The sequence below is a fragment of the Zea mays genome, chromosome 1 (assembly GCF_902167145.1).
Source record: "Zea mays cultivar B73 chromosome 1, Zm-B73-REFERENCE-NAM-5.0, whole genome shotgun sequence".
Lineage (NCBI taxonomy): Eukaryota > Viridiplantae > Streptophyta > Magnoliopsida > Poales > Poaceae > Zea > Zea mays.
The window spans coordinates 295,701,407-295,722,949 of NC_050096.1; the positions used below are offsets into that span (position 1 = coordinate 295,701,407).

At 48.6% G+C, this 21,543-nt stretch overlaps 2 protein-coding genes across 2 annotated transcripts; both read left to right on the forward strand.

Annotated features, from left to right (window-relative positions):
• Positions 1–10,645: 10,645 nt before the first annotated feature.
• LOC100382582 (histone one (H1)) lies at positions 10,646–12,105 on the forward strand. The gene is made up of 2 exons (NM_001294305.2): positions 10,646–10,902; positions 10,997–12,105. The coding sequence occupies exons 1-2, from the start codon at positions 10,738–10,740 to the stop codon at positions 11,651–11,653; spliced, it is 822 nt and encodes a 273-aa protein (NP_001281234.2). The 5' UTR covers positions 10,646–10,737; the 3' UTR covers positions 11,654–12,105.
• A 2,704-nt stretch (positions 12,106–14,809) lies between these two features.
• LOC100282810 (seed specific protein Bn15D14A) lies at positions 14,810–20,048 on the forward strand. The gene is made up of 7 exons (NM_001155716.2): positions 14,810–15,224; positions 16,693–17,128; positions 17,341–17,426; positions 17,874–17,967; positions 18,091–18,162; positions 19,013–19,123; positions 19,471–20,048. The coding sequence occupies exons 1-7, from the start codon at positions 15,142–15,144 to the stop codon at positions 19,696–19,698; spliced, it is 1,110 nt and encodes a 369-aa protein (NP_001149188.1). The 5' UTR covers positions 14,810–15,141; the 3' UTR covers positions 19,699–20,048.
• The last annotated feature ends 1,495 nt before the right edge of the window (positions 20,049–21,543 follow it).

Consider the following 21,543-nt stretch of genomic DNA (forward strand, 5'->3'; position numbering starts at 1 on the left):
ACTTCCTAGAGTGAATTCTCCTAATTTTGCTCTCGGGATAACCGGCAGGGTACAAAATGTAACCCTCGTTATCCTGAGGCATGGGAGCCTTGCCCTTAACAAAGTTAGACAAATTTTTAGGTGGGGCATTAAGTTTGACATTGTCTCCCCTTTGGAAACCAATGCCATCCTTGATGCCAGGGCGTCTCCCATTATAGAGCATGCTTCTAGCCAATTTAAATTTTTCATCTTCTAAGTCATGCTCTCTAATCTTAGCATTTAGTTGAGCTATGTGATCATTTTGTTTTTTAATTAAGGCTAGGTGATCATGGATAGCATCAACATTAATATCTCTACATCTAGTACAAATGGAAATATGCTCAACATTAGATGTAGAGGGTTTGCAAGATTTTAGTTCAACAACCTTAGCATGCAACATATCATTTTTAGTTCTAAGGTCGGAAATAGTAGCATTGCAAACATCAAAATCCTTAGCCTTAGCAATCAGTTTCTCATTCTCATTTCTAAGGCTAGCAATGGAAACATTTAACTCATCAATCCTAGCAAGTAAATCAACATTATCATTTCTAGGATCAATGCAAACATGAGAATCTACCTTAGCAATTAATTTAGCATTTTCACTTCTAAGGTTGGCAATAGTGTCATGGCACATGCCTAGCTCACTAGATAATTTGTTACATTTTTCTACTTCTAGAGCATAAGCATTTTTAACCTTAACATGTTTCTTATTTTCCTTGATTAGGAAGTTCTCTTGGGAGTCCAAGAGATCATCCTTTTCATGGATGGCACTAATTAGTTCATTTAATTTTTCCTTTTGTTCCATGTTAAGGTTAGCAAAAAGAATGCGCAAGTTATCCTCCTCATTTTTATCATCATCCTCATCACTAGATGTTTCATATTTAGTGGAGGACCTTGATTTTACCTTCTTTTTGCCGTCCTTGGCCATGAGACACTTGTGGCCGACGTTGGGGAAGAGAAGGCCTTTGGTGACGACGATGTTGGCGGCGTCCTCGTCGTCGGAGGAGTCGCTTGAGCTTTCGTCGGAGTCCCACTCCCGACAAACATGGGCATCGCCGCCCTTCTTCTTGTAATACTTCTTCTTCTCCTTTCTTCTTCCCTTCTTGTCGTCGCCCCTGTCACTGTCACTAGACATAGGACATTTTGCAATAAAGTGACCGGGCTTACCACACTTGTAGCAAACCTTCTTGGAACGGGGTTTGTAGTCCTTCCCCTTCCGTTGCTTGAGAATTTGCCGAAAGCTTTTGATGATTAGGGCCATCTCCTCGTTGTCGAGCTTGGAGGCGTCAATTGGTTGTCTACTTGGTGTAGACTCCTCCTTCTTCTCCTCCGTTGCCTTGAAGGCCACCGGTTGCGCCTCGGAGGTGGAAGGCTCGTCAAGCTCGTTGATCTTCTTGGAGCCCTTAATCATGCATTCAAAACTCACAAAATTCCCGATAACTTCCTCGGGGGTCATTAGTGGATATCTAGGATTCCCACGAATTAATTGTACTTGAGTGGGGTTAAGGAAAATAAGAGCTCTTAGAATAACCTTAACCACTTCGTGGTCATCCCATTTTGTGCTCCCGAGGTTGCGCACTTGGTTCACCAAGGTCTTGAGCCGGTTGTACATGTCTTGTGGCTCCTCCCCTTGGCGAAGACGGAAGCGACCGAGCTCCCCCTCGATCGTTTCCCGTTTGGTGATCTTAGTGAGTTCATCACCCTCGTGCGCCGTCTTGAGTAGGTCCCAAATCTCCTTGGCGTTCTTCAATCCTTGTACTTTGTTGTATTCCTCCTTGCTTAGGGAGGCAAGGAGGATGGTTGCGGCTTGGGAGTTGAAGTGCTCGATTTGGGCCACTTCGTCCGTGTCATAGTCCTCATCCCCTATTGATGGTACCTGTACACCATACTCAACAACATCCCATATTCTTTTGTGGAGAGAGGTTAGATGAAATCGCATCAAATTACTCCACATAGCATAATCTTCACCATTAAAAGTTGGTGGTTTGCCTAATGGGACGGAAAGTAAAGGTGTATGTTTAGGAATGCGAGGGTAGCGTAGGGGGATCTTACTATACTTCTTGCGCTCTTGGCGCTTAGAAGTGACGGAGGGCGCATCGGAGTCGGAGGTAGAAGTTGATGAAGTGTCGGTCTCGTAGTAGACCACCTTTCTCATCCTCTTGTGCTTATCGCCTTTCCGATGCGGCTTGTGGGAAGAAGATTTTTCCTTCTTCTCTTTGTGGTGAGAAGAAGATTTCTTCTCCTTCCCTTTGTTGGAGGAGCTCTTCTTCTTCTCCCTCCTTTTGGTGCGGGACTCTTCCGATGAAGTGCTCCCGTAGCTTGTAGTGGGCTTTTCGCCGGTCTCCATCTCCATCTTGGCGTGATCTCCCGACATCACTTCGAGCGGTTAGGCTCTAATGAAGCACCGGGCTCCGATACCAATTGATAGTCGCCTAGAGGGGGGGTGAATAGGGCGAAACTGAAATTTACAAAAATAATCACAACTACAAGCCGGGATTAGCGTTAGTAATAATAAATGAGTCCGCAAGAGAGGGCGCAAAACAAATCGCAAGCAAATAAGGAGAGTGACACGTGGATTTGTTTTACCGAGGTTCGGTTCTTGCAAACCTACTCCCCGTTGAGGAGGCCACAAAGGCCGGGTCTCTTTCAACCCTTCCCTCTCTCAAACGGTCCCTCGGACCGAGCGAGCTTTCCTTCTTCTCAATCAACCGGGAACAAAACTTCCCCACAAGGGCCACCACACAATCGGTGCCTCTTGCCTCGGTTACAATTGAGTGTTGATCACAAGAGCAAAAGAGAAAGAAAGAATGCGATCCAAGCGCAAGAGCTCAAAAGAACACGGCAAATCTCTCTCGCTAGTCACTAAAGGCTTGAGTGGAATTGGAGAGGATTTGATCTCTTTGTATGTGTCTAGAATTGAATGCCTAGCTCTTGTAAGTGGTTAGAAGTTGGAAAACTTGGATGGCAATGGATGTGGGGTGGTTGGGGTATTTATAGCCCCAACCACCAAACTTGACCGTTGGCTGGAGGCTTCTGTTCGATGGCGCACCGGACAGTCCGGTGCACACCGGACAGTCCGGTGCCCCTGCCACGTCATCACTGCCGTTGGATTCTAGCCGTTGGAGCTTCTGACTTGTGGGCCCGCCTGGGTGTCCGGTGCACACCGGACATGCACTGTTTGATGTCCGGTGCATCGGTATGGGCAGCCCTGACGTCTGCGCGCGCTGCGCGCGCATTTAATGCTGCGCAGGGAGCCGTTGGCGCCGCAGAGAGCCGTTGCTCCGCTGGCACACCGGACAGTCCGGTGCACACCGGACAGTCCGGTGAATTATAGCGGAGCGGCTGTCGTGAAAACCCGAGGATGACGAGTTCCGGAGGCCGCGGTTCGTTGGCGCACCGGACATGTCCGGTGCACACCGGACAGTCCGGTGAATTATAGCGCGCCGGCCTCCGCGAATTCCCGAGGGCGAAGGGTTGGAGTCTGAGTCCTCTGGTGCACCGGACAGGTACTGTTCACTGTCCGGTGGCACACCGGACAGTCCGGTGCGCCAGACCAGGGGTGCCCTCGGTTGCCCCTTTGCTCCTTTATTGAATCCAAAACTTGGTCTTTTTATTGGCTGAGTGTGAACCTTTTACACCTGTATAATCTATACACTTGGGCAAACTAGTTAGTCCAAAGATTTGTGTTGGGCAATTCAACCACCAAAATTATATAGGAACTAGGTGTAAGCCTAATTCCCTTTCACGATTTCGAGTCAAGCCCAATCGAAGTCAGTTGTCAATCAAGAGTTTGAATTCCTTTGGAAGATGAAAGCTTTATTGATGATGAAATCTTCTGATTACAGAGTATAACCTGCCCTCGAGACTTTTGAGGTATCACTAAGGGTAGAATTTTCTGAGGTGCTCGATATTCCAAGAGTTCCCCACCTTAGTGTCGTCCATCTAAGTGAGCCGGTAGGATCCCGGTCGCGTGACCTTTGCTACGACGAACGAACCTTCCCATGGTGGTGATAGCTTGTGCCATCCCTCCCCCGTTAGTACTCGGCGGAGGACCAAGTCTCCCACTGCAAAGGATCGGTGTCGCACAGCTTTATCGTGGTAGCGCCTCAAAGTCTGCTGGTACCTAGCTGACTGGATTACCATGCTAAGTCGTTCCTCATCCAGCACATCAATGTCCTCTTGCCTGGTTGCTTCTGCCTCAGCTATGTTTTCAAAGGTCAGCCTAGGCGCCCCAAAGAACAGATCGACAGGCAGCACTGCCTCCGACCCATACGCCATAAAAAATGGGGTGTTTCCATGCAGAGCTCGGCTAGGCTGGGTTCGTAGGCTCCAGATCACGTACGGGCAGTTCCTTGATCCACTTCCCTACAATTTTTTCGCTCTCGTTGAATACCTTTTTTCTGAGTGTATCCAGTATCATTCCGTTGGCTCTTTTCACATGGCCATTAGCTCTTGGGTGTGCCACTGATGCGTACTTGATCTGGATGCTCCTTTGCTCGCAGAAATTGAAAAACTTCGAGCTGGTGAAGTTGGATCCCAGGTCGGTGCTGATACTATTTGGTATTCCAAACCTGAACATTATCTCCTGGATAAACTCCACTGCTTTTGCTGAGGTCAAGGAAGCAATTGGCTTGTATTCTATCCACTTTGTGAATTTGTTAATGGCAACCAGTATATGAGTGTAACCTCCCTAAGCTTTCTTGAAAGGTCCGATCATGTCCAGCCCCCATCATGCGAACAGCTAGGTCACATGAATGGTCTGCAGCTGCTGTGTGGGCAGGTGTCATTGTTTTGACAAGAATTGGCATGCCTCACACTTCTGGACTAACTCGGCAGCGTCACTCTTCGCAGTTGGCCAGTAGAAGCCGGATCTGAAAGCCTTTCCCACCAGAGTCCTTGATGCAGCATGCACACCACACTACCCAGCATGAGTTTCATCTAATAGTTGTCTCCCGGTGGTCGAGTGGATGCATTTCATGAAGACTCCTCCTACGCCTCTTCTATACAGCAAGCCCCCTATGATGGTGTAGTGGGCTGGCTGTTTTGCAATGCGCTCTACCGCAGCCTTGTCATCTAGCTCTTCTTCTTTTTTATGTACCTGATGATTTGCTCTCTCCAGTCATTGGGATCTGCCTCTGGCTGACTCAGGGCGTTGCATTCTTCCATCTGGTCCGTGACAATGCTTGGTTGTTGTATTTCTTGGACGAAGATCTCAGGTGGAGCCTGGGCCAAGGTTTACAAAACCGGTAAAAACCGGCGGTAAACCGGTCGGTTTACCGAAACCGCCGGGGTGCGGTTTTGGTTAACCACCGTTTTTTTCAAATTCGTTCCAAATTCAAAAAATTTGAAAAAATTCATAAAAACCGAAAACCGTCGATAAACCGTTTTTGGGACCGGTAAACCGTTATTTTAGACCGGTAAATCGACATTTTTTGCCGGGAAACCGGATTTAATGCCACAATTAAGTATTTAATGATCAATTTAGGTATATATTAGTCTTGTTTAATGTTATAAGTTATATGTGAAGATGTTATATGCTATATATGAAAATGAATCCCGTAACTCAAGTCAAGTTTAGACATTTAGTGGTCAAATTTGGTTTCATTTCCTGTCCAAGATGGATTTCGTGGATCAAGTAGCTTTAGTTCTTCTAATAAGTATCCGTCTGGACAAAACTCAATCTAGAACCCTTAGCTCCAGTTCTTCTGTATGTGTTCCTAAGATTTGCTGATCAGAAGAAACATTCAACACTTGGTGAGGTGCACATGCAATACACAAACACCAAACACACATATCGGTATATTTTTTGCTTTGTGGATAAGTATTTGTTTGTCGTTCTTGTTTTCTCGATAATGTATCTCATATCTATAGACCTATCACTATCACTATGACGGATTGGAACAATATCACGATACTTCCAACATGCCTAAGTACTATCACTATGACTCGAGTTGAACATGTGAGTATTGTGAAATAAGTTGACATATGTGTAATTGCCTTGTTGGAGAGTTATAAAAGAACTTGTATTTGAGTATTGCGAAGTTCGCTGGTTGTTTGTTGCATGAGAACTGGAGTTTGTGGTTGCATATGTATGTTGTATGTTATTTTGGTGAACACATGTCGTGTAGATCAATTAATATTTACTATGCAATGTGAATTGAGCAAACTACAAATAAATCTTGTCAAAATTTTTATTTTTGCTGTAAAAAACAGCAAAAACCGGTTTGTTTCACGGTTAACCGACGGTTTAGAGCGGTTTCTCACCGGTTTTCCACCGGTAAACCGTTTCGAATTCAAATTGATTTGAATTGGTCAAACTGGTCGGTTTTTTACCGGTTTTCACCGGTTTACCGACGGTAAACCATTACCGGTGGGTAGCGGTTTTTGTAGGTTAAACGGTTTTGTAAAACGTGGCCTGGGCTCGACTGGATCCCAGCTTCGATAATGCATCAGCTGCTGCATTACGATCCCTTTCCACGTGATAGAACTCCAATCCTTCGAACTTGTCTTCTAGTTTCCGCACGGCTATGCACTACTTGCCCATTGAGTCAGTCGAGCAGTCCCAACCTTTGTTTATTTGACTTATGACTACCAGTGAGTCGCCATATACCATCAGCTTCTTGATGCCGAGCGATACCGCGATACTCAGCCCATGGACCAGTGCTTCGTACTATGCTGCATTACTGGACACCGGAAACAAAAGCTGGAGTGCATACGTAAGTTGCTCACCTCCGGGAGCAATAAAGAGGATCCCTACACCCGCTCCTTACAGCTTCAGTGAGTCATCAAAGTACATTTTCCATACTTCAGCAACTTCTAAGCTTTCCGGGACATGGTGCTTAGTCCATTCTGATATGAAGTCAACAAGTGCCTGAGTCTTTATTTGTCGTGCGTGGCCGGAACTCTATGTCGTGAGCTCCTAGCTCGCATGCCCACTTGGCTATTCTTCCCACAGCTTCTTTGTTGTGAAGAATATCTCCTATCGGAAATCCTGTGACTACTATGACTTTATAGTCGTCAAAGTAGTGCCGGAGCTTGCGAGCGGCCATAAGTACCGCGTACAACAACTTTTGGACTTGAGGATACCTTATCTTAGAAGGCCCGAGGACTTCGCTGATGAAGTAAACTGGATGTTACACCGGGTATGCGTGTCCTTCCTCCGCCCGCTCGACTACTAATGCAGTGCTTACCACGTGAGTCGTGCAGGAGATATACATGAGCAGATCTTCTGCCGGCTGACCGGGCGTAGCTCGACGCGGTGGCTTGAGTACTGGTGGAGCGATCAAGAACTTCTTCAGTGCCTCTAGAGTTTCATGTGCCTCTGTGGTCCACTGAAACTTGTCCACCTTCTTGAGTAATTTATAAAAAGGCATTCTTTTCTCGCCTAGCCTCGATATGAACCTGCTCAGAGCTACCATGCATCCGGTAAGCCTCTGCACCTTTTTATGCGACTGCGGCGCTTCCATTCTCATGATGGACTCGATCTTCTCCGGATTTGCTTCAATTCTCTGATGGCTGACAATGAATCCAAGCAGCTTTCCGCCTGGTACTCCGAAGAAACACTTTTCTGGGTTCAGCTTCCACCGGTAGCGCCTCAGGCTGTTGAAGACCAGTTGCAGATCCTTGATGAAGTTTTCTATCTTGATAACCACATCATCGACGTAAGCTTCCACCCGCTTGCCCCAGTGATCGGCTAAGCATGTTTGGATGGCTCTCTAGTACGTCGCTCCAGCATTCTTGAGGTCGAACGACATGGAGGTATAGCAGAAAGCTCCAAATGGGGTGATGAAAGCAGTCTTCTCATCTTCTTTCACCAGGCTAATCTGATGATATTCGAAGTAGCGGTCTAGGAAGGAGAGCATAGAACAACCAGCGGTTGAGTCAACTACCTGATCTATTCTAGGGAGCCCGAAGGGATCCTTCGGACAATGCTTGTTAAGATTAGTATAGTCGACGCATATGCACCAATCAATTTTATTCTTTTTGAGTACAAGAACATGATTTGCTAGCCACTCAGGGTGCAGTACTTCCCTAATGAACCCTGTTGACACTAAGCGGGCTAACTCAGTGTGAATAGCTTCCCTTTTGTCAGGCGTGAAACGACGTAGCTTCTATCGAATCGGCCTTGCTTGAGGATACACCTTCAATTTGTGCTCGGCCAGTTCTCTCGGAACTCCCGGCATATCTGCAGGTTGCCATGCGAATATGTCCTGGTTATCTTGCAGGAACCGGACGAGCGTGCTTTCCTATTTATCATCAAGGCTGAAACTGATGATGGCAGTCTTGCGCTCATCAAAGAATCCAGATTAATCCTCTTAGTCCCTTTAGTCGGTCGTATAGAGGTCACAGCTTGAGCTTCATTGGTGGGTATTGTGAGATCCTCCTTCTCCAGCCTGGTGTTCGCCTGCGTAGGAACAACTGTCGAGGGCCCGACAATGAGAGCTGTTTGAATGGTTCTTCAGAAGCACTCTGCGGCGCCTTGGAAGTCAGCGCACATAGTTATGATTCCTTGAGGTCCCGACATCTTTAGTATCATGTACGGGTAATGTGGAATGACCATGAACTTTGCCAGTCCTGGCCTATCGATGATGATGTTGTACCCGCAGTCGAAACGCGCCACCTCGAACCTCATGAACTCAGTTCTGTATTTCTCTAGGGTCTTGAAGGTGACGGATATGTAGATTTGCTGTGATATAAAGTAATAGGATCAGAACTATATATATCGATGAGAAAGGATGAGAAATGACTATGTGTAAGTCAGAATTGGATATGCATGTGACGCATGCAAGGCAGAGACAGGCCTAGGTAGAGATTACCGTGAGACCGACCCTTTGTGCCGTGGAGGAAATATATACTATCCAAGTCGGCACAGATGATGTGCTTGAGTGTCAGCGCGTGCACGTCTCACCACGGTTTCAACCTCGGCTTACAGATGATGTACACACGCACGCAGACGCAGCCGGTAGTAGGGTCGGCCTGTGTGTCTACAGGGACCGGCCGGTCTCGCAGCGTTCCCTTCATTCCTCTTCGTCCCCTGCAGCGACGTCCCGGTCGACACAACGCCACCAACACGAGCTGGTTTTCCGTCGCCGGATCATCGGATATCTCTGTGTGGTTTTGTACGGGGAAGGGACGCGTCGAAGTCGAAGTCATCAAGGGCAAGGGCGCCGCCGAGATCCAAGACCCCGGGAACTTGATCCAAGGCAGCCAGGCGCAGGTTCCACCTCGACCGTCACTGCCCTGCGCCGCGCCATCAGCGCCGTGGAGGTGGATCGGATCGGGGACGGAGATGATTATCACCATTTCGCACCACGGTAGTTAGCTCGTCCTTACGATCGAGCTCGAGAGTTCAGACTGTGATCTCCATGGATGAAGGTACTCTCCACGACTCCACGTATGGCGTGTCCGCAGCTCGGGTAAGCAACCACGGAGGACGACGACGCACCTGCTATGCAGCCGTAGCTATCTTAGTACCCGATCCCCTGACGATCCGATCCGATCCATCATCCACACGCGTGTTCATCCGCCACGACCACTCACTCGCGCCGATTGCAGTTCCGCAGAGCTATTGGAGCGTGGATTTGACGCCGCCCGTTTCCATCACGCGCGACGACGCCCAACCACGGCCCTGCCTGCTTTGACCTCTTCCAGGCCACCTCTGTAACAAAAAAAAACTCTCCAAACTCGCCCAGTTCATCTCCCCAACGCGAGATCAGATCCAACCATTCGAACGGATTCGTGCGCCGTCGAGCATCTCCAAAGATTTCGTGGACGAAACCAGTTGAAGGAGGTAGCTCGTGACGCCCGGTACACTTTCTTCCCGCAACACCATCAGCAGCAAGAGCTCGGGTCACTCTCCATCGATCATCTCCAGAGATCGGATCGGAGCGTGGCAACGCAAATGCAGCTACGACGGCGGGCCTCCCCGTGGACGGGCACGCCGCAGGGCGGCGGAGCTCCGACGAGCCGGCGCAGAAGGTGGCCGCGAGTCACACACCACCAAGGACGGGGTGCTGCTCCGGGCGTGTGTCAGTTGCCTCGCGTTCCGGCCGGCCGTAGCCCGCCGAAACGACGTCGGTTCGGCGAGACCCGGGGCTCCCCGCCTTCCTCTGCTAGCCTGCTACGCGGCCGTGCCGAGAAACCGCATTGTTCGCCGCCGCGCCCGGTGTCGCCGGCCGGAAATCCCGTCCAAACTCACACAAACGCGCCGTCCGGACCAGTCCGGGTTCCCGAGCCAATATCTCCGCGTACACTGAATGGAATCCATGGGCTGTACGCTCGTTCGGAAGCTATGTTCCGTTACTACGAGGCTGCAGAGTTTGAGACAGATATGTTCATCAGGCGAAGAGATATTCGATCGCAAATCGGGAGGAGAAGCACACTCTGAGCCCCAGCATCGCGACCCCGGCGGCCGGCTGCGCCTGCGGGGCAGGAATCCGCGGCACCGCGTGGGCGCGATCTGGCGGCCGTTGGATGTGGATGGAACGGACGGGCCAGGTTCAACGTGGGGGCGTTGATGGGAGCGATCCGAGGCGAGGCCGTGTGGACCAATCAGCGCGCTGCGTGGGACTCTGCTCGTCTTCGTGCCGTCGCCACTATTTAAGCACCGCTTCGTCTACTCCGGCCTACTCACCCAGCACCGCAGAGCTCTCATCCTCTCTCTCTCTCTCTTTCTCGCGCTCGCTTTGCTTCCTCGTCGAGGTCCAAGTTCCTGCATTGATGGCGACCGAGGTGGCTGAGACTCCCGCGCCGTTGGCGGAGGCGGTCCCCGAGACCCCCGCGGAGGCACCGGCGGCGCCCGCCGCCGAGGCGAAGCCTACCAAGGCCAAGAAGGCCTCTGCGCCCAAGAAGCGTGCCAACCCGACCCACCCGCCGTACGCCGAGGTAATTGCAGCCTTTGTGCCACGTTAGCTTGCACCCATGTCGTGTATGTCGCGTCTGGATCTGACGGAATTGTGGACGGTTTGCTGGTGCGCAGATGATCTCGGAGGCTGTCACGTCGCTCAAGGAGCGGACGGGGTCCAGCCAGTACGCGATCGCCAAGTTCGTCGAGGACAAGCACAAGGACAAGCTCCCGCCCAACTTCCGCAAGCTCCTGCTCGGCCAGCTCAAGAAGCTCGTCGCCGGCGGCAAGCTCACCAAGGTGAAGAACTCCTACAAGCTGCCCGCACGCGCCCCGGCCGCCGCCAAGCCGAAGCCCAAGTCCAAGACCGCTGTGAAGAAGCCCAAGGCCGGTGCCAAGAAGCCCAAGGCCGCCACCAAGCCCAAGCCGAAGCCCAAGGCCAAGTCCCCCGCCAAGGCGAAGCCCGCCGCAAAGCCCAAGGCAGCCGCGAAGCCCGCCGCTAAGCCGAAACCCGCAGCGGCCAAGCCCAAGGCGGCCGCCAAGCCGAAGGCCAAGCCAGCTGCCAAGGCTAAGCCGAAGGCTGCCGCGGCCAAGCCGAAGCCAGCTGCCAAGAAGGCCGGCCGCCCCGCCAAGGCCGCCAAGACGTCAGCCAAGGACACGCCCGGGAAGAAAGCGGCGCCCGCCAAGAAGCCCGCCGCTGCGGCCAAGAAGGCCCCTGCCAAGAAGGCCGCCCCAGCCAAGAAGGCTGCGACCCCGTCGCGGAAGGTGCCGTCCCGTAAGGCGAAGAAGTAGAGCGGTGGTCTTGGCAGGAATCTAGGGTTTCGTGCTCCTTCGATTTTAGATGTTTACTCGTTTTTGCTCTAGTTGTGGGTGGTGCGCGGGGTGGGTTACTAGGTTGTAAATTTGATGTCGGAGGCTGGGGTACACATGGGCATTCTGTACCAGCGGTGGAAGGCGCCGGCGACGATGACGAACCAGTGTGTGTTATTATTATTAGAAGACAACGTTGTATTTCTGTAGCTGAATTGTTGAGTTGCGGATATCATTGTGCTGCTAAGGTTAATGTGACGATAAAGTTAATGTCAAGAGTTACCTTCCTTCGCGTGTATGTACTCTGATTATTCAGGCTGTTTTTGGCTGGGATTAATCTGGTCTTATCTGAATTCCCTATCTGAAATAGAGAATTGTTCGGTGTGCATTTTGTGACCAACCTGCTCATGCAAACATGTTGCTTTCGTTGTACGTCACGTGTAAGGCATTCTACGTGGCTTTATGAGCTGTAATAACGGTCTTATATTATTGTTCTCGGGATTTTCGTATCTTTTCGGATGAGGGTATATGCGGTTTGATGGGCTGAGCTGCTGTGGTTGTTTGAAACCCTAGCGGGCCTCGCGTTGCATATATCTTGACGGCCCGCGGCAGGCTAGGTCTGCTGGGCGTTTCGGAGCCGTAACAGCCCTAACCCTAGGTAGCTGTTGATCCTCTTGTTGCTGTGAAACTTTCTTCTTTTGCCTTGCCCTGCCCTCTACTGCTTTTCCACCTTTGTTTGGTCGTTCTTGCATCTCGTCGGGTTTTGCTGGAGTGAGAACGAGTTCACTCGCCTTTCCGTGCATCGCGTCGTTCTGGACTGGAGGAGTCGGGGTGGACATCTTCCTCAACCTCGTGATGTGATACCGGTAACTGGACTCAAATCTGCTTTGCTGTGTCCTGTCTCGAATGGGCACACACACGAATCCACGGGACCAGCTGGCGAAACAAGTTTACTCGACCCGATCCCTATACGATACGGCAGGTGGTGCTTTCCGACCTGCATCCTCTTACCCTTCTGTGGAATGTGGTCCGACTTTTGTGACATTGTCAGTCCACTGACGTCCGGTGCGTTGCACGGGAAGCACGAGCTCGCCTGCTCGTGCGCGCGGAAAGCTCTCCGTGAGACCGTGACGGCATCTACGCCTCGCCATTTAGTAGCAAACTCGGAGCTGGGCGAGTTGGCGCTGGTGAACCGCGACCGGGCACCTGACGAACGGACGGAACGGACGCACGCGGCTGGAGCAGGAACGAAACCTATGGTTTTCTCTACTGGACTTCAGTTTGGGATGGGCCTAGCCCAGCTGTGTGTGACGATACCTGGGGGGCCCTGGCTGGTCCCCGGTTAAGAATCGTTAGCCCACGAGTTGCTCTCTTGTCGGTTTGGCCGGCCCAACCCAGCGCGAGACCAAGCGACTGGCGCCGCTCGCTGTGAGTCTGTGACACGACTACACGAGATACGAGTGGCGGACTGGATGTCAAATTGAAATCTTGTCGGTTTGGATTTTTATGCGCCAAATGGAGTAACAAGACATATGTTTAGAGTGTATCTATTTTATGCTTTGATAACATCGTGAAAAAAGATTTGATCAAACATATGGTCGAGGATAAAAAAAACTAGGCGTCAAAACTTTGATATACTCTGCGCGGTAGCTCAAGCTTCACCATCAAGCTCCTTCAATTTTTGTGCATAGTACACCGACAAGAACGGCTTGCTTTAAAAGAAGCTAAAGTTAGCATTAGATTGTACCATAAGACATGTATGATGAATGGAAAACAAGTAGTGTAAGCTTTGCTTTGGTGCAAAGAGTCACCTTTTTTTCGTAACAGTCCAAGGAGATGAGCCGTCATCAAAGGCTAATTGCCACTCCTCACCTGTGTTACGGTATGCGGCTATGCGAATCGTCGATAGAGCCTGGAAACGTATACAAAGCAACGTTATTCAGTCAGGTTGCAACGTCGTCATCTCGACGTACGTAATGTTTATAAAACATCGCACTTCAGTTGCCGATTGAATGAAGTAGTACTAATTTCTCTCTCGTATCACCGTACCCTCAAAGAATCTCATAGCAGGTGTCAAAGAATCTCATGGCGTTGAGTCGGGTCTACGAGTTTCAACGTCGATGGTGTTCATGCTTATGTGCACTACGCACGCTTTAGATGGGATCAGAAGAGGTGCAGTGGCACGACTGATGATTTATTGGCATCGGCTACGTTGTTAAGCAGTCGTAGAGTTGCCGTGCCCCCGTTTCCGCACCTGCTACTGTTCGATGTGAGAGTAAATTAAAAAGAAGCTGTCCTTGAGAGCTGCAGCTGCAGTCCACACTGTGCCGAGCGTAGGCACTCGTTAGCCTGTGCGCTCAAGTAGTTTAATCTATATCAACTTCTACAGTTCTACTGATTGTATAATATTTTGTATAGATAAATTATCGTTATAGTAGTCCGAACAGTTTGGAATTAATCTTCTAATTTAACGACGACGTTCTGACCTGTGAAAGAAAAGGCTAGTTTTGCTCGTGCTGAAACATCTTGGTACCTACTACTATACTGTGGCGTGCTGCGCGTCTACCGAACACGTCGGTGGGCCAAACAGAAATGGGGGTGCACGTCCGGAAGCAGAGCACCGATGAATTGGGGGTGCTACCGCTGCGGCGAAGGGTTACGGTTGACTGGCCTAACTGCCGGTGCCAGCTACAAGCATCCGATGTTGTGTTGCTCACAGTACAGTGGCCAACGGGGACCGGATCGGCCACTCCCACTCCCTACCCGCTGACCGAGCGGTCGCGACTCCCCGTCTTCCTCGCGGCACCGCGGGGCTCCAGCATCCAGCTTTGCTGTGGGCCTGTGGCTGCCATGGCCAAGGCGCTGTGCTGAGCAGCAGCCAGCAGGGCATGGAAGACGTGCCTCTGCCAGCACAGTGAAAACGGACACTTTACTGCTACCGTTACTGCATGTGCATCACATTTTGAACAACCTAACCCAACCCAACCCAAGTACCCAACCCAACCCAAGTACCCAACCCAGGTAGGCAGGTACCCTCGACCGCCACTTACACGTGGGCCCGAGCGGCGAGCACGGCACACTCTTCGGCCCTCCCACTGCGCTACTGAATGAAACGGCCAGTGCACGGGGGAGCCCCACACGGACGAGCCATTGGCAATTTTGCCATTATCATTTGTGGGCTTCGCCAGTATGCCATCGGACCCACAAATCATAGACACAGACGGTCCCACCAGTCATAGACACGGGATGGCATAATAACAGACAGCCAAAATTGAGAGTGACAAAATAGCAAATTTCTCCACACGGACACAGCAGCGAGAGAAGAGAGTCCACTGTCCACCCCACCAGAAAAACGCATTCCGCAGACGCGCGGCGAGGGAGTAGGAGGGGACGGCGGGTGCCGAGGCCCGCAGGCACGGGGAAGCTACCTGCTTGCGTAGCCGGGCGGGCTCGCGCTGTGCTGTCGCTCCATGTCGGTCGCCGGCGAGAGCGGCGGGGATCCGGCGGCGGCACGCCGCCGGTGGGATCTCTCCAACAAGGGCCCCGACAGCACGTAATGGCACCACTGCCTCCAGCTGCATCCCCCTTCGTTTCCGTTTGCTTCAGTGTGTTAAGTGTGTGGTCGTGTAGTGTAGGCCTGGAGCAATGTCGCTGTCGGAGTTCATCGTCTACCTCTTGTTAGTAGATCTGGCGGAGGTCTCCGTGATTTACACGGTCTTTAGTGATTTCTGGGGGTAATTTTTTTTTTTTTTGGCTTGGTCCGGGCTGGCGAGTTAGGGTTTGGTTGCTCTAGGAGATAGATTGACGAGCTTCGAGATTTGGAGCTGGCGGGGAAACAGAAGGTCAAGTGTTGCCGCCCGTATAAATTGTCCCCTGTTTTAGCTCATGCTGCATTGCGTTTGCGTCCCTCACCGAGTCACCGCTGTCCGTGCCTGTGCTAATCTTAGTATAAGATTATTACAGGCAGTATTTCCCCAGCAATGTGCTCTTCAAGTGGCCCAGTGGGGGGCCCCTGCGACATTTTTCAATTTATGTGAATGCGTGGAACCGTTGGGAATCATCAAGCGCGATATTTTGGACCTGAGCTGCTTCTTCTTCCTTTTGAATAGGCAAATTTGGACTCTCTATGCCTGTTCAAAATGCTGAAATCATTCCATGGTGCTTCAAAGTTGTCTTGTGGATGTGATTATTCTGAACTTTTGCATACATGAAATGTTTCACATGCATCCCTTAGGCATCTCATCTGATGTTCGAAATTTGTATCCCTAGCTTCCTGTTAGGACTGCCGAGTTTGCTTATGTTTTCTTTTTTACATATCTGATGGTCGCCTACCCTTGAATTCCACTGAAAATTGTATGCAGCATACTAGTTAACGTTTACTTTTCCAAGGGTTGCTCTCTTCAAATGTTTTCAGTTTGGATAATAAATAGGTTTGTTTCCAGGTATACCTTTGTAGTCACATACTCCCTCCGGTGCAGTAAAAGAAGTCATCCTGCGCGTGACCGAGCGTGCACAAAAAGAAGTCATAGCGCGCGTGGGTCTGGGATTTGGACGTTGTTGCCCCTAGTAATTGCACAAAAAAGATGCATTTAAGAGGAATCGAACTTGAGACCTCCAGTCTAGAATGCCTTGGAGTTGCTGCAGCAACCAATCAAGTCTGATTATTTTAGTGATGCTAATGCACCCATATCCCTATTTAATAGGGGCAAACAGGGAAAACTCTATGATAATTAATCACTCCTTGGTATGCACAATCATGTCCTAAACGACTACCTTTACTGCACTGGAGGGAGTACCTCAAAGACTACCAAATATGTACTGTACAACGACGAGTCCTTTAGTTATCCGGAGAACGTGATTGCAGAATTTTGAATGTAGGGAGCATGGTATTTGTCAATAATATTTTATAATATGTTCTTTTTGTCCATGATGGTTGCTCAAGCCATGTTTTCTATATCCATTCATCTCTTCTTTCTCTAGGCTACATGCATATTTATTCTTTATTAATTTCTTTTCTGCAGTCCAATGTTGAAAGAGGCTGTGGAAATGTCTACAGATGAAGAATCGGATGGCGTTGTTATATGCCATCCGAATGGTAACACTGATGGATGTGACGAAGCCATTAGTGGCAGTCATGATGATGATAGCCCAGAAGGCCAGGAAACTAGTTCCATCAAGGACCCTGATGTAGAAGGTGACACACAGGAAGACAAGTGTGTAAATCAAGATTCACTGAAGTTGATTGATCAAGAGACGTCTGCTCCCCCCAAGTCCCCAGCGAAGTCCGCGACTGCGAGTTCTGGACCAGAGAAGCCTAAACGTGTTGTCACCCAACCATTGTCTCTTTCTACTCAACGAAGGTCATCTGGAGTAAATGGTGGTGTGACCAATCCATCACCCAATAAGGATAAATCTGGTGATAAAAGTAGCATCTCTCCAGCAAGCATGACAAAGAAGGTATGGTTGCTGCCTTCTGCACATCTATCATTAAATGTTGGCGCTTCCTTGAAACTACCTGATCATGGATTTCTTCCATGTTTAAGTTTTGTACCAAACAGGACCATCTAAACAATTGTTGCACAAACTTCTTCTCTTGTCTGAAAATATGCTGCGGTCTACTTTTGTGAAATCGGAGGCTGTACTAACTATGTTCTGTCTATTTGTTTCAGTGTACGCCGTTGGCACCTAGGAAGACTTTGCAGCCTGAGCAAGCATTTCACCCTCTGGAAGAGGACTCTTGTTCTGTGACTTCCTCGTATCCTTTTTCTGTGTGCTAAGATTTTGTTGAGCATCTCATCCCTTTTTATGCTATTTCATAGCTATGCAGCTAATATTTTTAACTTTCGGTATATAACCTTCGGATGTTTCATACCTATACTTACATAAGGATGGAATAGTAAATATTCATGTTTGTAGATGACCATAAAATCACATGGTGTTTTTCTCTTAATTAAGCACCAGATTCTTCGATGTTTCACAGTAAATAATGATGAACGCTCATACTCATGCACTTCTCTTCTGTGAACATGAAAAAGTTTTCAAAACGATGCTTTTCTGTATCTACTGAACTTACAATGTTTTGTGGTGCTCAATATTTTTTCAAGATGATGACCATTTCATAGTTAAATGTTTAAATTCAGAAACACATGAATTTTACAAGTGTTCTGAGTTGCATGTGGCCCTTTTCCTAAGCTGTGTAAAGGACTACAACATCATCAAGAGCTGGCAGAACTAAGACAACTGTTCCTGTTGCCCCATCATTTGTGTGTGCTAACCGTGCTGACAAGAGGAAGGAGGTGTGTATATAGTTTTCTTGCTTTATTTTCAGATGATTGCTTAATTCATGCTGATTATTCAAACTAGCAAGCACTTTTTTTACCAAAAAGGGTCTGGTAGTGACACTGTTGTTAATTACCCAGTTCTACACAAAATTAGAGGAGAAACATAAAGCTTTGGAAGCAGAGAAGGACGAGGCTGAGGCCAGGAAAAAGGTAAGAACTTCTGAATTCTGATCTGTCTCTTGGAAGCAACCAATTGTAGGTCAGGTCACTTGATTTTATTTATAATTCTTTTTATCGATATAGTAATTATTGCTTCAAAAATAAGATCAATAAGGGTAGTATTCAAATTGATTTGTTTCTGGGTACACTCAAGGGAGCTTTATGCTACCTGTTCTTTATAAAATATATGGAAGATTCAAGATTCTTGCTCAACACATAGTACTTCATTCTGTTTTACTTGCGCACCAGTCTTATAATTCTTAATTCTTCCGTTTCCTTGTTGTTTTAAGTTTTCCTTTATATGTAACTCCTGAGATCTCAAATGGTTTTCAATGTTTCCTATAAGCAATTGGAATATGTATCTATTAAATTTCACATATTTTATCTATTTAGTTTCATCACATGGAGTCCTGTTACATAATCATCCTGCCTGCTGTTGTAATCATTTCCTGTCTCTCAATCTGACATGCCAATAAGTTCTTCAAATGAAACCCAAGTTCTACACAAGCAATATCAGCACGTAGTAGATAAAGATTCAATATTTGGTTGTTGTGAATATCTAAGCAATGATGTGTTCATTTACATATAGTTGGTTCAATGCCATCTACTATCATATGCATCTAGTTAATGTTGTGTTAAGTTAGGTATTGTTATTTCATGCCATTGACCATCATATGCTGTTTCATTCAAATTTTACAATAGTCTGATTGACTGTCCATATGCGCTTTTCCTTTAGTGAGGGCCTGTGCTAGTTTTTTTCTAGTCCTGTCTATATGGAAAGCACTTACAGACTTACTGTATTTATCATTAATTAATCTTATAGTGTTCATTATTTTGGTAGGAAGAGCAAGACGTTGCTATAAAGCAACTAAGGAAGTCATTGGTGATTAGAGCGAAACCCATGCCAAGCTTCTATCAAGAAGGCCCCCCACCAAAGGCTGAACTTAAGAAGGTAATTCCAGTTTGATGTTTCTAATTCTCAATAAAGAGTGTAGTTGTGAGTCTGTGACTTTTATCATTTTTTGCATGTCATAACCATGGTTATTGTTGAGGGTATAGTAATTCCAAGAATGGAATGTGCACACTATTCTAAAATGAAGGACAGTTTTTGTGCCCCCCTTCTTGCTTGAACAAAAAATGGATAACATAACGATGTGGGTATAATTAGTATGAGCCTTGAGAACGTTTTTGTCTGGCAAAAGTAGAAATGCATGATTGTTGCTTGTGGCATGAATACATCGCGATACTTTTCGATGGTTCTGATGGTGAAATTATTTTTTTGCCTTCTGTTCCGTCAAGGTGCCTCCTACTCGTGCCAAATCACCAAAGTTTACAAGCTCAAGGAGAAAGAGCTGCAATGACACACCACAGACACCCGAGGGAAAAAACACCAACGCAACATCTACCACCCGGCCACATCGTCACAGCATCGGGGCTTCTAAAGATGCCAGCAGAGTACAGTGCTCGCCGAAGAGCGGCGTGGCGACCAAAACTAGATCTGTCAAGCCTGAGCTGAAGGCCCTCTGAAGCGCATGCGTAGCATTCAAGTGCTGCGATTGTCTCTGTACAAACAGAATCGCCTGACTCTTAGCCGTTTCCATTTGCATGCATTTTTTTTGTTTTGTTTTGTTCTATACCCAGCATCTCCACCAAAAAGAAGGCTGTAGGGCCAATGACGTTGTTCGCGCTGCTGGACCTTGTCTCCATTTTCGTCTTGTACTCGTTAAGAACTCTGTTGCTGCTGGGACCATGTGACATTCATTCCATGTAAATTACCTGGGGATCCCGGTAGGGAGCTCGACTGGTGTTTTGGTCTTGTGAAGTCCTCAATGCCTTAACTAATCTGTGAGCTGAAAAACTATCGATTTGGCATTGTTACGTTTGATGCATCCCCAGGTTTTTGAAGCCCTGTTGAAGGTTGTGGTGGTGGTGCCTGCAGATCCTGAAGACCCATCACTACAGTAAAACGATACAAGTCCGACGGCTCCATTATGTCCGACGGCTGCCTAGGAGACCGTCGGACATAAGCGTATGTCCGACGGCCGCTGGCAGCCGTCGGACATAAGGGAGAATATCCGAGGGCTGGGAGGCGGACCGTCGGACATAAGCTTATGTCCGACGGCTGTCAGATAAGCCGTCGGACATAAGCTTATGTCCGACGGTTCCCTAGGTGGCCGTCGGAAGTAAAGGATTTTAACCGACCCCCCGCGCCCGCGTCGGTTTCATTTCTGTCTGTCTCTCCCGCTCGCCGCCTAGCACACGCCTCCGCCGCCGTCGCCGCCTAGCACACGCCGCCGCCACCATTGCCCAGCCCCGTCCCGAGGACCTCCAGCCCCGTCCCGACGCCCAGCCCGCACCCGACCGGCGACTCCACCGCCGCCCAAGCGACACCACCGCGTCGACCGGCAACTCCACCGCCGCCCAAGCGACACCGGAGCCGCCCCGACGCTGCCCGCGGCCGCCGGAGCCTCTGCCCCCGTCCCCGACGCCACCGGTGCCCGCCCCGACCCCGCCGGCGTCCGCTAATCGTCCGGCAAAGTAAGGAATTTTATAATATTTAGTATAATTTTGTATATGCATATATTGTTTGATAGCAATGTTTAGTTTTGTTATGTACGACGGCTTAATTTAATTATGCAATTAAATTATCTTGTTTTAATTTATTTATTAGTGGCTATATAATTTAAACTTTTAATTTCCGAGGGTAATTATTAAGCCCTCGGAAATAAGGTTGTTTTATTTGATTTAGTGTCCCGTGAAATGATTTTTTTGTAGTGCTATTGTATTAGTTTGGTTAATTAGTGACTATTGTATTAGTGTGGTTAATTAGTAATCATAACTAATTAAGTTAACGAAACCTAGGCGTCACCCGTTTCGGCCCAACACACCTTACAAGCGACGCATGTGAGGTATGTTGGGCCGGAATTGTCCCTTTATTGGACAGCCTCGGGGTGACCGACAGAGTCTGTGTTTATGACAAAAGCATGTGCTCCTGCTTAGTTTCGGCAGCATAACCTCTCTGTTCTCCAATTGCACCATTTTTAGGCGTGCGATTGGAGAACAACGGGGTTATGCTGCCGAAATTTCGCACGACCACATGTCTTGTCATAAACACGGCCTCGTCGGTCACTCCTGGGTGGGTTTAGGACCTATCCTTTTCTACAGATGTAGGGGCGTGATTTCTTCGTAAAAACGGATGGCCCGTGCATTACTTATCTAATTAAGTTAATGTCTCGTAGCTAGTATGGAGGAGAATCGTCGATGGATGTATGAAGGTTGGAAGAAAAGAGGTGCTCTATCAAGTGAGTGGGTGGCCAAGACTGATGCTTTTCTCGACCATGCTTTTGCTCGGTCAGAGACTGGAACCGATGT

Excerpts from the sequence above, each read along its gene's own strand:
- LOC100382582 (NM_001294305.2), top strand. The coding sequence starts at position 10,738 with ATGGCGACCGAGGTGGCTGAGACTCCCGCGCCGTTGGCGGAGGCGGTC. Across the intron at positions 10,903-10,996 it reads CCCACCCGCCGTACGCCGAG|ATGATCTCGGAGGCTGTCAC; the intron begins GTAATTGCAGCC and ends GCTGGTGCGCAG.
- LOC100282810 (NM_001155716.2), top strand. The coding sequence starts at position 15,142 with ATGTCGGTCGCCGGCGAGAGCGGCGGGGATCCGGCGGCGGCACGCCGC. Across the intron at positions 17,968-18,090 it reads GTGCTGACAAGAGGAAGGAG|TTCTACACAAAATTAGAGGA; the intron begins GTGTGTATATAG and ends TTAATTACCCAG. Across the intron at positions 19,124-19,470 it reads CAAAGGCTGAACTTAAGAAG|GTGCCTCCTACTCGTGCCAA; the intron begins GTAATTCCAGTT and ends TGTTCCGTCAAG.